Source organism: Nelumbo lutea, chromosome 4 (genome assembly GCF_056320005.1).
Source record: "Nelumbo lutea isolate HS-2025 chromosome 4, American lotus-T2T, whole genome shotgun sequence".
In the NCBI taxonomy this organism is placed as follows: domain Eukaryota; kingdom Viridiplantae; phylum Streptophyta; class Magnoliopsida; order Proteales; family Nelumbonaceae; genus Nelumbo; species Nelumbo lutea.
In genome coordinates, this window is record NC_142687.1 from 59,710,071 (window position 1) to 59,723,247 (window position 13,177).

Sequence of the window (13,177 nt, forward strand, 5' to 3'; positions counted from 1 at the left end):
AACAAAATACAGCAATGCAACCAAAATCTTTTTGGATGAGTGCAGGTCTGATTGATGAATGCAATTCAAATCTGAACTCATTTTGAGATTTAATTTTTTTTTTAGAACCAAAAGAAGAAGAGAAATTTGATTTGCATAAGCTACATTAAAACTGAAACTAAGGATGGAACAATCAAGTATCAAGAGAAGAAACATGGCTCCATCACTGTAGCCCTTGATGGAATATACACTTATTGGAATGTAGTACACATGGCTACACAAACCCATTCAGATCTGCTAGACTTTCTATTCATGCACAGCTGAAATCAGAGCTATCTAACTTGAAAAAAAATTCAAAGATCATCCCAGAACAATTCACAATGCCAATTTAGTAACGTTAATTGTAATACAAACCTGTTCAAAAGCTGCCCTAATTCAGTCTTGCTGTAGCAGGTCTGCTATAGTAGCCCTGCTATAGGTCTGAACTCTAATAGAAAAAATGGTGTGGAAGTGCCACTTTGCATGAAATCTCTTGAGGCAAAAAAAAAATCTCACATTAAATGTACTTTTCTTCAACCAAATCAGCTCAGATAGATCGAAGCACAAGTTATCTAACACAACAAAGTCTGCCCTGTATCCTGCTCTGTTCACAACCCCAATTTAGATCTAGGTGATTGCAAATCTGAATTTCTTCAACCATGGCTATCCACTTGTTCTTGGGGAATAGAAGATTTGTTCTAGGGTGTATTGGGGTGGTGATAACCCCCAATTAGCCTTGAAAGTTACAACAGTTCAGGTCTGAGTTCAAGGGAACTTAGATCTGAACTGTTGCAGATCTACTACAACAAAACTCAGATCTGAACTCAAGTCTGAGTTCTGATTCGAATCCTTGGTTTCCATTCTTTTGGTTATATGGTTCTCTCTCTCCATTTTTTTTTCAATTTGTATATATATTTTTTTCTCTTTTTTTGTGATGAAAGAAAAAGAAGATAAAGGGCTGAAACATAAATAGATTTTCTCAGCTGAGTGCTATAGTTCTGCTATAGCAGATCTGAGTGTCGAATGCAACTCAGATCTACAACATTCAGCTTTTTTTTTATTTTTTTTTATTTTTTAATTTTTTTCTTTTAGAAGATAATAACTTCAAGATAGAAAGGAAAACAGGTCTCCCTTTATTAAAATTAAACTGAAACAAGGAAGAGAAAATAATCTACTAAAGCACAACAACAGTAGTACAGCAATTGCAATCCAAGATGAAATGATAAATTAAGTAAATTAAACCAACTATAAATGCAATGTTGAATGAGATCAGATTAAGAATGCCCAATGTTTCCTAATATTGCTTCCCTAAATCCCCGGCAACGGCGCCAAAAACTTGATGTGTGGCTCATTGTGACACTAGCAAGTGCACTAGCCGTTTAAGTAATAAAGTAGTGAGTGAAGTATCGTTCCCACGAGGATTTAGGAAACAAGTATCAATACTAAATTGAGTACTTCTTATCTGATTAACAAATAAATCAAAACATTAATGAAAGCTAAAAATCCTAAATTTTTATCTAAATCATTGGTCCAATTGCCTTCAAATCAGGTTAGAAGAGTAAGCAGTAAATTTCAATATCAGAATTCAGCAACCTATCAATTTGGATCATTCGAATAAATCATAATTGAGCCTTGGTTTGGTGAAACCCCAAGGTCATGAACAACCTCTCTCAAGCGCATGTTCATCCTATGCATGAGTGACAATTCTTCTATCTCTAACAAATATCTAATCCCCATGCATGCATTTCTTCAAACACTTCTAAGGCATCAATTCAAAACTTAATTGATCACCAACTGAATTGTGCAAGTTATCTCTAATCTTGCATCCAATTCAGTTCTTGAATAGTAGATCTGAATTCCTAGAGTCTCTCTCAAGCACTCTAGGAATTCCAAGCTTTAGATCCATTCGGCTAATCTGAAAATTGCAGATCTGAATTCTCTTTCAAGCAATTCAGATCTTGCAATATCAAATTTGAGAATTCAAATATGAGTTTTGAATGTTAGTTGGCCGAATTAATCTACAATAAAACCCTTATTCAAGAAACACCAAGTACAATTCATGACCATTCGAATGAATAAAAAAGAATTAGATTGCTGAACAGAAATTTTACAAGCTGAAATACATCAAGGAAGAATGGAAGAAGGAGAAAGAAGAAAGAAAATATAACAAAGAAACAGAATTCAAATTAAAGGAGAATGAAACTACAATTGAGTTATTACAAATGATCTTTGAATCACAAACCCCCAATTTCGAACTCACCTTTTCTTCTAGCTTGCTTATCTTGAACTTCCTTCAGCCCTTCTTCTTCTTTTTCCTTGTGCCTAACATTCTTCTCTTCTCTTCTCTCAAGGTGGCCGAACCTCTAAGAGTGGGAGAGCCTTCCTCTCAAGCAATTGAACACCTCTCCCCCTTCCTAGAGGCCTCCTTATATAGTTTGAAGCCTCTAGAATGGGGTGTATTACACCCCTTTCTTGAACTTTCTAGAGCTCTCTTGAAAGCCTCCTAAGGGCTGCTATTTGGACTGCACTTAGGCTCTCTCTTAGCACATGATAATTATACATTGAGCTGCTCTTTTGGGTTGAGAATGGGACTTCCTTGCTGGGCCAAATTCTACTCGTAGCTAGGCTTTCTTTTCTTGGGTTTTTTCAAGGAATCCACTTGCTCATCTTGGGCCGAAGTGCTCTCTCTTGCTTCCACAACCGGGCTGGGCTGAATTTGGTCTTTTTGAACCTTATTTTCTTGCCTTTTTCCTTAATTTTCTTGGATTAATTACCCCTGAAACTTATTTTTAGCATTAAACTAAATTAAGGCAAAAATTAATAAAACCGGCATAAAAATCCATGCTAAAGTCATAAAAAATTATAGATAAATTGTAGGTTCATCAGGTAGCCTACCGAGGTGTACTGTTGCTTAATGCCAAGGGAGACGCACCACTCCCTGAACTTGGCATCACCAAATTACTTCCCATTGTTAGTGACTAGCTTGTGGGGAAGGCCGAAGTGGCAAATAATGTTCTTCCAAAAGAAGCTTTGAATTGCTCGAGCTGTGATGGTAGCCAGGGGTTCGGCTTCTATCCACTTGGTGAAGTAGTCCACAGTGACAATGAGATATTTCCTACCCCCTGTTGCCTGAGGGAAAGGACCAAGGAGGTCCATTCCCCACTTAGCGAAGGGTCAGGGACTGCTAAGAGCCGAGAGGGTTGTGGCCGGCTGATGGCAAAGGTTGGCATGTCTCTGGCATTGGTCACACTTCCGTACCAACTCAATTGTGTCTTTGTGGAGGGTCAGCCAAAAGTACCCCTGCCTTAGTGTTTTTTGGGCTAGGACTCGACTGTCGAGGTGGTTATCACAGATGCCTTTGTGAATTTTTTAGAGCACGTACTCACCCTCCTCCTGATGGAGGCATTGGAGGTAAGGAAAGGTGAAGGATCTCCTGTATAACTTTCCCTCCAGCAAGGTGTAGTTGGTTGCTTGACGTCAGAGTCTCCTGGTTTCGTTCCTGTCATCAGGCAATTATTCTGTCAGTAGGAAGTCGTTGATGGGGTCCATCCATGATGCATCGGCCTCTACTGGAAGTACTTGGGCTTCTTCTATAGGGGGCCGAGGTAGCTTCTCCATGCGGACAGTGCGGCCGAGGGTTGCGTTCGAGGTGCTTGCCAACTTGGAAAGGGCATCGGTTCTTGTGTTTTTGGCTCGTAGGATTTGCTGCATGGAGAACTGCTGGAAGTGGAGGGTTAGTTCTTGAACTTTGGCAAGGTACTTGGACATGCTTTTCTCTCTTCGAGGGCTCGACGGAGGGCTCGGCTGAAGGTGCATCTTGCTACGAAGTCTTCTAGGGCTTGTGCTATGATAGTGGGCCTTGACTGGTACTATATATCAAATTCAAATAGCTCGCTGGCCCATTTGGTCAAGCACCCTGATGTCTCAGGTTTGGTGAGGACAGCCCTAAGGGGTTGGTTCATCAGGACTGTTATAGTGTGAGCTTGAAAGTATGACTTAAGCTTTCTAGTCGAGACCACGAGGGCGAAGGCCAATTTCTCCACCTCGGGATATTTGGTTTTGCCGTCACAGAGGACTTTGTTGATGTAGTATATCGGCTTTTGTGCCCCATCTTGTTTTATCAGAACTAAACTGATTGCCTCATCCCCGGTCAATAAGTATAGATATAGGGTTTCTTCTGGGGCAGGTCAAGCGAGGAGGGGAGGTAGGCAAGGTAGACTTTTAGCTTGTCAAAGGCGCACTGGCATTCCTCCATCCATTGGAAATCCTTCAACTTTTTGATGACACGGAAGAAGGAAAGGCAGTAGTCAGCCGACTTCGACATGAAACGGTTGAGAGCTATCTGGCTGGTGAGTTTCTAAGTCTCCTTCACCAACCGGGGGGTGCCATGTCCAATATGGCTTGTATCTTGTCAGGGTTGGCCTTAATGCCTCTTTGAGTAACGATGAAGCATAAGAACTTGCCTGAGGTGACACTGAAGGCACACTTGCTAGGATTAAGCTTCATGTTGAACTTTTGCAAGGTGTTAAATGTTCAGCTGAAGGGATGGGAGATCCATCATATGGATGGCCGAACCCTTTAGGAAGGTTGGTGAACTTTCAAAAATTTCTTTACTCCCATCCAAGAATCATTCCCAATTTAGAAAACTGCATTTTCGAGGTTCATTCTTGTAATTAAACCAGACCAAATCTGGAACCAAAATTAGGGAGGGATATACCTGATACGGAATCCACGCAAGAATGCTCCTCCCAACGTAGGTGTTCATGCCGAAAGAGCGTACCAAATCCTCCCTCCACTGAAGATGACACAGCTTGGGATGAGGCAGGATCAGCAGGTAGTCTTTCACCAAGAACTCGTGATTCTTTAGCAAGAATCGAATGGGAGAGTAAGCACAACTTCTAAATTATTTCTTCTAGCAAAAAATAATATCAAGATCAAATATTGATCAAATCCAAGAACTGGAGATCGAATAGGGTAGGGTGGTAAGAGCAGGAAGAAAAAGAACTGAAGGCAAGATCAGTCTAACTGAGTTGTCTTCTCTCTGTATTGAATGAGTGTCTTTTCAGGTCTGCCTTGCTCTCTTATTTACAACTATAAAGAGACAACTTCCTAATCTAATTAGGAGTTTCCTAATCTCATTAAAGATCAGCAAGGGAAGACATTTTCCCGATTTCACAATACCCATCTCCTAGGTGGGTAAATAACTTTCCCACCTAGGGGGAAAGTTGCCAACACTTGAATGGCACAAAAATACCCTTTTTAATAATGGGTTTTTATGGCTAAAATGGTCATTGCCTTACTTATATGAGAAATAAAAGAACATGGGTAAATGCACTTACCCAAGTAAGTATTTCCCAGGAAAAACTTAACTACGTAATTGCATTTACTTGGGTAAGTAACTTATCAAAAAGCGAACGGGGCCTAAGAGAAACTAATAGAAGTTGATTTCCCCAATTGGTTTTTCATTTTTACTATTTATTTATTTGGCTCATAATTATTGAATTGTTTCTTACATATATTTTGAACTAGAAAATGCATCAAATATATATTTTTATTGTATTAAATCGCTAAATAGTCACTGATACATGAGGCTTACGCCTTTTTATGCTTCAAGTTACGCCTCATGCCTTGGGTCTTGAGGCTTGTGCCTCATCTTGACAAAGGCTTAAGCCATATATCAAAGTTGTGAGACTTTGATATGCCTTGCCTCAAGGTGTAAGCCACATGCCTCAAGGCTTAAGCTTTTTAAAACAAAGCATACGGATAATTTTGTGCCCCATACCTTAGCTAAATTTGACTGTAATAATTCTCGACCAATGACATGGTCCAAATCTCTTAACTTTCTTAGGCATGTATTTATGACGGATAAGATGTAATGAATTAGCTTAGTGGATTATCTTAAAAACAAAGTTTAAACTGGAGGGTGAGGTCCCTGAATAGATTTTCATTCTTTTATAACCCATTAAAAAAACTAATAAAACGTTAAATATAGTATGTGTTTGGTTTCATTTACATTTTTTCATTTAATGTTTGCATTTTATTCGCTTGTAAAACCGAGAAAGGTAATAACTACAACTATTTATGATAGATAGGCACCACTAAGCACCACATCAGCATAACAGTGAAAAAATGCATAACCGTTGAGAGAAGCTTTAAAAAATTACTTCCCAAACAGTAGGCATGCACAAAGAAAAATTTAACTGTAATAACACCTTTTGCTATTTTCATTGGATAGGGAAGAACATGAGAGGAAACTGCTAAAATGACGCCTCTATGGCAGCATTTATTGAATAAACGTCCTTCCAAACACCCTCATAATGATTTCTATATACTCAGTGCATACTTGGAAAAAGTCTACGAGGGATCTATCATGCCTAGTCCATGTCTAAGACGACCAATTAAAACTTTGAGATCAGTGTACTAAACAAAACAAATATTTTAATTTACGGATAAACTGATGATCAAGAGAGAAAAATAAATAATAAAACAAAACATAAGTAAAAGAATATTTTACAAGTTATTTGTTTTATCAAATTAAAGATTTAAACTGAATTTTATTTTGCTCGGACCAGCCCACGGTATTTGCCCCTTAGACTTATTCAAAGAAAAAAGCCCCTTAGACAATACATGCATAGGTGGAATATATATTTGGGGCACATGCTTCAACTACTCCCATGACGTAAACACGGTACTTCCTCACCAAGGCCATATAGACCCTCTATAATCTATATATATAGAGAGAGTCATGAACCAGAGCTTTTACGTTACCCAATCCGTTTGATAATGATCAAGTAGACTTGACAAAAAGTTGATCCAACCCACGAACCCGATTCAATTCAAAAAACAGGGTTAGGGTCTCATATTTAGCTATCCAAATGTAAAAATGACCCGACCTGACCCAAATCGAAAAAAAATTGGGTTGGATTAGGTTAGGTCATGGGTCAATTCATTGATCCAATTGTCAAGTCTAATTGGGATTATTTATGTATTGTTAGAAGTTTCTATTCTTTAATTTTTGTTGTTTACTCTTTAAATTGTTAAATGTTCAGGCTTTTTATTTTATATTTAGAACTTTAAGGTTAATTCTTTTAATTTTGACATTTTTCATGTAATTTTTCTTTATTTTTTAAATTTCAATTATTTTTTAGGATGACCCAAATTGACCCATGGGTCAACCCTAACCCGAACATTTAGGGTTAGGGTCTAACATTTGACAACCCAACCCGAAATCAACCTGAAGTACCTTGACCCAACCCGAACCCGACCCACCCGACCCACCCAACCCAATTTCCAGGTCTATGACCAAGTGTAGTGGCTTTGGTGAATCGGTTTTCATATGGGAGGGCATTCGGGCAGCAGCTTCTACTATTGTATAAGCACAGAAACCTGGAAACACCATCAAACCGTGTTTTAGTAAAAATCCAAATAGTTAGAAATAAGCTTTTTATAAAAGCCGCAAAATAGATTTTTCCGATCTTTTAATTTAAAACCGACCCTTGTATTGGAATCGTTTTTGCCATGGTTTTTAAAATTGGACTGGATCGGACGATTGGATTGGAAAAACAGGGAATTAGTCATGGTTCCATTTTACCCCAAAATTGTCTTTTGGCCAAAAACCGTTGATTCGGTCATCAAACCATTGATTCGGGCATTTGAATTGTTTGAACCATTAAATGATTTTTTGGCCATTTTTAATTTTTTTCAAATGGTCAGACCGTTCAACTCGGGAACCAGACCCCTGAACGGTTTGTTGCCCGATTCAGTTTTAAAAAATTTGGTTTTGGCCAACGGTTTTCAGATTGACGGTTCAACCATTTGGTTCAAACGAACAATTCATTTTAACAAACAATTTTAAAAAATTAAATAAATAATTAAAATTAAAAACAGTCAAAATTATTTAACGAGTTAAATGGGTCATTAATTTGATCGTCCAAATCAACAAATTATTGATCAATTCAACGATTTTTTACCAAGAATCGAGTTTAAAGTAAAACGGAACTGATTGACTGAATGATTCTAGGCCAAGCGGTCCGACTGTCCCGGTTAAGGGCGGTTCGAAATCACTCGATTTTGCAATGAAACCGTTTCACACGTAACTTATCCACGCGCAGTGGCTCAGTCAATGCAGATCAGTCATGCATGGCAAAAGCCCTCTCAAAGGGACTCTCAGTTTTGGACTCTTATGAACTTACAATCTGCTTTAAAGTTTATTCAATAAAAAGCAATAGGGTTAATTACTTGAAGTGACTCTCAACTATCTAACAATTAATTTAAGTATCCCTCAAGTAAATTTCCTTGAGTTTTTGGAAATTCAATTTTCATATTACATCATGCCATTAAATTAGACCATATGACTTTTATTTTTTAAATTATACTAAACTATAACTTAAGTTCCAAACATTATCCAATCAATCCTTTGTGTTCATTCTATGCCTTTAACAAGTAGTAGTCGAGCTGCTGCTGCACACCCCCTCATCAATATTTGCCCTTGCTTTAAAAGAAGAGAAATGGAGAAATAGGAAAGGGGAAGAGGGAAGTAAAACAATGCTATGTAAATGGGATTTTGGTTCCCATTGATTAAAAAATTTATATTTTTTTTTCATATTTATTTTGAAGTTAATGGACAATTTATTTCATTCATCTCTCAAATAGGTAAGTAACTTTCACACTTAGGGAAAAATTGTTAACTTGGATGAGACAAAATTGTCTCTTTTAATAATGGCTTTTTTATGGTTAAAACGGTTAATGTCTCATTTGCCTGGGAAATAAAAGAATATGGGTAAGTAACTTCCTGAAAAGTGAACAAGGTCTAAGAGTCTCATGACTCTCATCTCATCATTTGCCATTGTCGTGGAAGAAGAGAAATGATGGAGAAGAAAGAGTAAAAGAGGGAGTAGGAACTTGGTCAAATGTTTATCTAGTGATATTATGGTAAAGTATGTTTGCCTTTATTCACAGAAATTGCAATGCCAACATGAAAATAAGGGTCCAACGAGACCCCTACATAGAAAGGATGCCGGTCATGTAAAATTAGGGGAACCAAGTTCAATGGAGGAGAATAACCCTCTGCAATGTCTACTACAACATAGCTTATATATATATATATATAGATAGAGAGAGAGAGAGAGAGAGAGAGAGGGGCCAAAAGGCCATTTGGCAAATCATTTTTGAAAAATCTTCTGGAAATTCTGACAATTAAAAGACGGTGTGAGATTTTACATCAAGATCTTAGCAGCTTGAAGACCGTTTGGTTAATGCACATCTATCCATGCATCTTTTTACGTGAAGATGAATTGAAAAAAAAGGCGAAAAACTCTATTTGGAGCTTCTTGAAAATAACTTGAAATGAGGTTCACATGTCTTTTTAGGGTTGTGGATTTCGGTAGTTAGATCTTTTTCCAACCAAACGGGAAAAAACCAAAATGCGGGTTTTTAGACTTCTAAAAAGCTGACAGTCCATGTGGAAAGTTGCATCAAACGGAGCCTAGGTTTCTAAGATACCTGTCTCTTTGTCCTTACATTCTTCATTACTTGCACTCCAACTGATGGTTGATCTGGACATGAATGTAAAGCGAGAACAGTGGCTACATCAAGAAAGTACATGAAATTGTTGAACGGAGTTGGACAGCTGATTCACAGGGGTAATATTGTCATATTTCAAAAAAATTAGAGATACTTTATAGCTTCTAAAAAGTGTAGTAGTTTCAGTAATTGTTAGATAGTTCAGAGTACTTTTAAGCAAGTAACGCAAAACAACAAGCTAGTCATTTGAGCTACTTCAGCTGTTCTACATATCAAACGGCCCCTTACCCTTATGTTGCACATATAGGCCCCGTTTTTTTTTCGGTCATAGTAAGTGCATTTATAATGACTGTTTTAGTCATAAAAAAACCATTAATAAAATGGGTAATTTTGTCCTATCCAAATGTTGATAATTTTTTCCTGTGTGAAAAATTTATTTTTCTACTTAGGAGATGTATGTCTCATTTACCCTGATAAGTGATACATAAGAAAAATAAATTTTTGGTAAACCACACATAAATCTCAATAAAGAACATGAGTAAATTGGTCAATAGGAACTAAAATCCCATTGACCAACTTCCCCTCTCAAAATCCAACAAACGAACAGAGCCATAGGACATTCTAGTATATATTTACCTCGACTTCCCTGTGAGTGATATCAAAAACAACGTGATGGGGAAAATCATCAAAGAAAAAATATTCAAACAAAACAAAAGATTTGATACACATTCTTCGTTGAATTATTCATTGAATTAAATTAAAGACGTAAACAGAATTTGATATTGCTCGCGTCAGCCTAGCCTAGCTATGATATTAGTGATTTTGGTATCAGAACCAATACTGGGGTCAAGCCTTTTGATTTTGAATGTTTAAAACCAATCTTAATTTTCCATTGGGTCTTGCCCACAATAATTAATGTAAAAGAAAAAAAAAAAAAACAGAAGGCAGAAGGAAGCCCTAGTGTCCTATAAATATGATACCTTTTCGATGCTTTTCTTCACTTAATTTTCCATACATGGTCATCACTTCTTATACAGAAAGCAGGTGACAATGAAGACTGCTTTCCTTTTGCTTTCTCTCTTGTTCTTGGCTTTTGGAACCAAACTGTCTCCGGTGAAAGCTGATGCCTCACCACCGGCAGTACGCGATACAGCTGGCCACGAGCTCTCTTCAGGGGTTAAATATTACATCTTTCCGGCCAACCCTAAGAAAGGTGGTGGGTTCACCTTTGAGGCTACCAACAATGGCAAATGCCCATTTGGTGTCGTCCAAGATAACGACAAGCTATCCAAAGGTCTCCCTGTGAGATTCTTCCCTGTCAACCCTAAGAAGGATACCATCCGTGTGTCCACTGACCATAATATCAAGTTTGCTATTCCAATATCCCATCCGCCATCATCGTCGGTTTGGAAGGTTGGAGAGTACAGCAAATGGATAGGGAAGCAGCTTGTTACAACTTGTGGGGTTTTGGGAAACCCTGGTCGTGACACCTTAAGTAGTTGGTTCAAGATTGAGAAGTATGATGATGATTACAAGCTGGTTTTCTGTCCTTCCGTCTGCAAATCTTGCAAAGTTGACTGTAAGGCTGTTGGCATTTTTATCAAGGATGGAGTCCATCATCTGGCTTTGACTGATAATCCATTGAAGATCATGTTCAAGAAGGCATGATGGGGGTCTGCTTAATTAACTGATATTCCAATCAAACTCTTAGTCTCGTTCTAAGCTTTGTCTGTTTTAATTTATATAGAAGTATGTCAGTATATTACAATTTGTATTTTAGCAACATATATATGAAAATAAAGGACTAAGAGGGCTCTCTTTTAAAGATAACTAATCCATATGAAAGGCTATACCCAATCTAAAATGAAATTCCATGGCCCTGAAACAAAGGCTCAACACCATTCTTGATGTGTCATCAAAGTATAATTAATTGCATTCATAACAATGCATGTCAAGCTTTACCAATGTGTCACCAAAGTATAATCCATAACAATGCATGTCCCAATGTGTTAGGTGGTTAGTTGAAACCAACTCATCCGCTATTTTGTGTGTGTGGTATTTATTGATTTTCCGACTAAAGACATGAATTACAGAGGGCCACTATTCGAGCAATGAGGTCATCCCAAAGGAATTTTCCTTTGGCACACTTAATGGGGCTCAGTTTCATCTAATATCTCAATATATCATGTCAAACACCTCGTCAAGGTCAGTGATGTATTGGTTGGCTTCGAGATTTTTCACCACCACCATGTCATCAATATAAGCTTAAACATTACGACCGATATGCTCTTTGAATATCTTATTGACCAACCTATGATAGGTGGCTCTGTCATTCTTCAATCCAAATGGCATCACCTTATAACAATAGGTGTCATACATTGTGATAAAGGCGGTTTTTTCTTCACTTTTAGGGTGCATCCTAATCTGATTATAGTTAGAAAAGGCATCCATGAAGCTTATGCAGAGCTGAAGCCTTGAGGTGACATCAATGAGGTAGTCAATTCTTGGAAAGGGTGATGAGAATGAAATCTATCATATTTTATCACCTAATATTTTGTCTTTTATACTGAATTAGTACTTAATTAGACTCATATTTCTTGTATTTCAGTTCAGGGCATGAAAGAAGGCATCAGGAGCAAAGAAAGACAAATCAGATGATTTTTCACAGTTTCAACATCGTTCAGTAATCTGGGCCTAACTCGCATATCCGAACTCTGATTGGGCTGATTCAAGACCCACAGGAAAGATAATAGAAAAAGCCACAACTTTGAAGTTTTGGGCTTTCACAGATTCGGCCTGCATCGAAGTCAAATCCGGGCCTGAAATCGGGGAAAATTTGTAGGAATGCCCAATCCGCAGCTGAAGCCCAACTTGCAAAAAAGCCTGGCTGAAGCCCAATTCGCAGAGGAGGTTTAATACGAATCCAAGAACAAAAAACTGAGAGGAGTCCTTCGAGATCTAAATTCTTGATTTAATCTTAGAAAGATAAAGAAATTGAGTTCATTAGATAAAGAGATAAAAATAGGATTAGAATAGGACTTTCTATTCTTGTAAGATAAACTTCAAGAGGAAGTAGGAGACCACCCCCTCCCCTTTAAGCTATATAAAGGGGGGGGGGGTGGACTAGTTGGAGGCATCACTCAATCTCTGGAGGTAATCAAGAAGCAAGGAGCAATTAGTCAAGAAATGATGAAGAATTCAAGAAACTTCAAGAAGAAGGTGGCGGCAAGAAGAGGAGATCTCAACACCATGGGCGAATCCAAGAGTTCTTTCTTTCCCTTTGTTTGCTTAAATTCTTCTATCATGAACTGATTTGTTTCTTGCTAGGGCTGAAGAAAGCCTAATCATGTTAATGAATATATTTTTATCTTTATGATTTATCCAAGATTGTGATTTTCATATAATCTATGAATTATTGTGCTTAATGCAATTAAGAGCTTGACCACCTCTTCTGAAGAAAGCCTAATCATGTTAATGAATATATTTTTATCTTTATGATTTATCCAAGATTGTGATTTTCATATAGTCTATGAATTATTGTGCTTAATGCAATTAAGAGCTTAACCACCTCTTAATTGATTTGAGTTATGTGAATGAATCGAGAGAGGAATCCACATAATCGATTGAATAATTCATA

The 13,177-nt window shown here is 37.6% G+C and overlaps 1 protein-coding gene across 1 annotated transcript; it reads left to right on the forward strand.

Moving 5' to 3' along the window:
* Positions 1–10,590: 10,590 nt before the first annotated feature.
* LOC148860809 (kunitz trypsin inhibitor 5-like) lies at positions 10,591–11,208 on the forward strand. Its single transcript, XM_088984967.1, has one exon. The coding sequence runs from the start codon at positions 10,591–10,593 to the stop codon at positions 11,206–11,208; it is 618 nt and encodes a 205-aa protein (XP_088841093.1).
* The last annotated feature ends 1,969 nt before the right edge of the window (positions 11,209–13,177 follow it).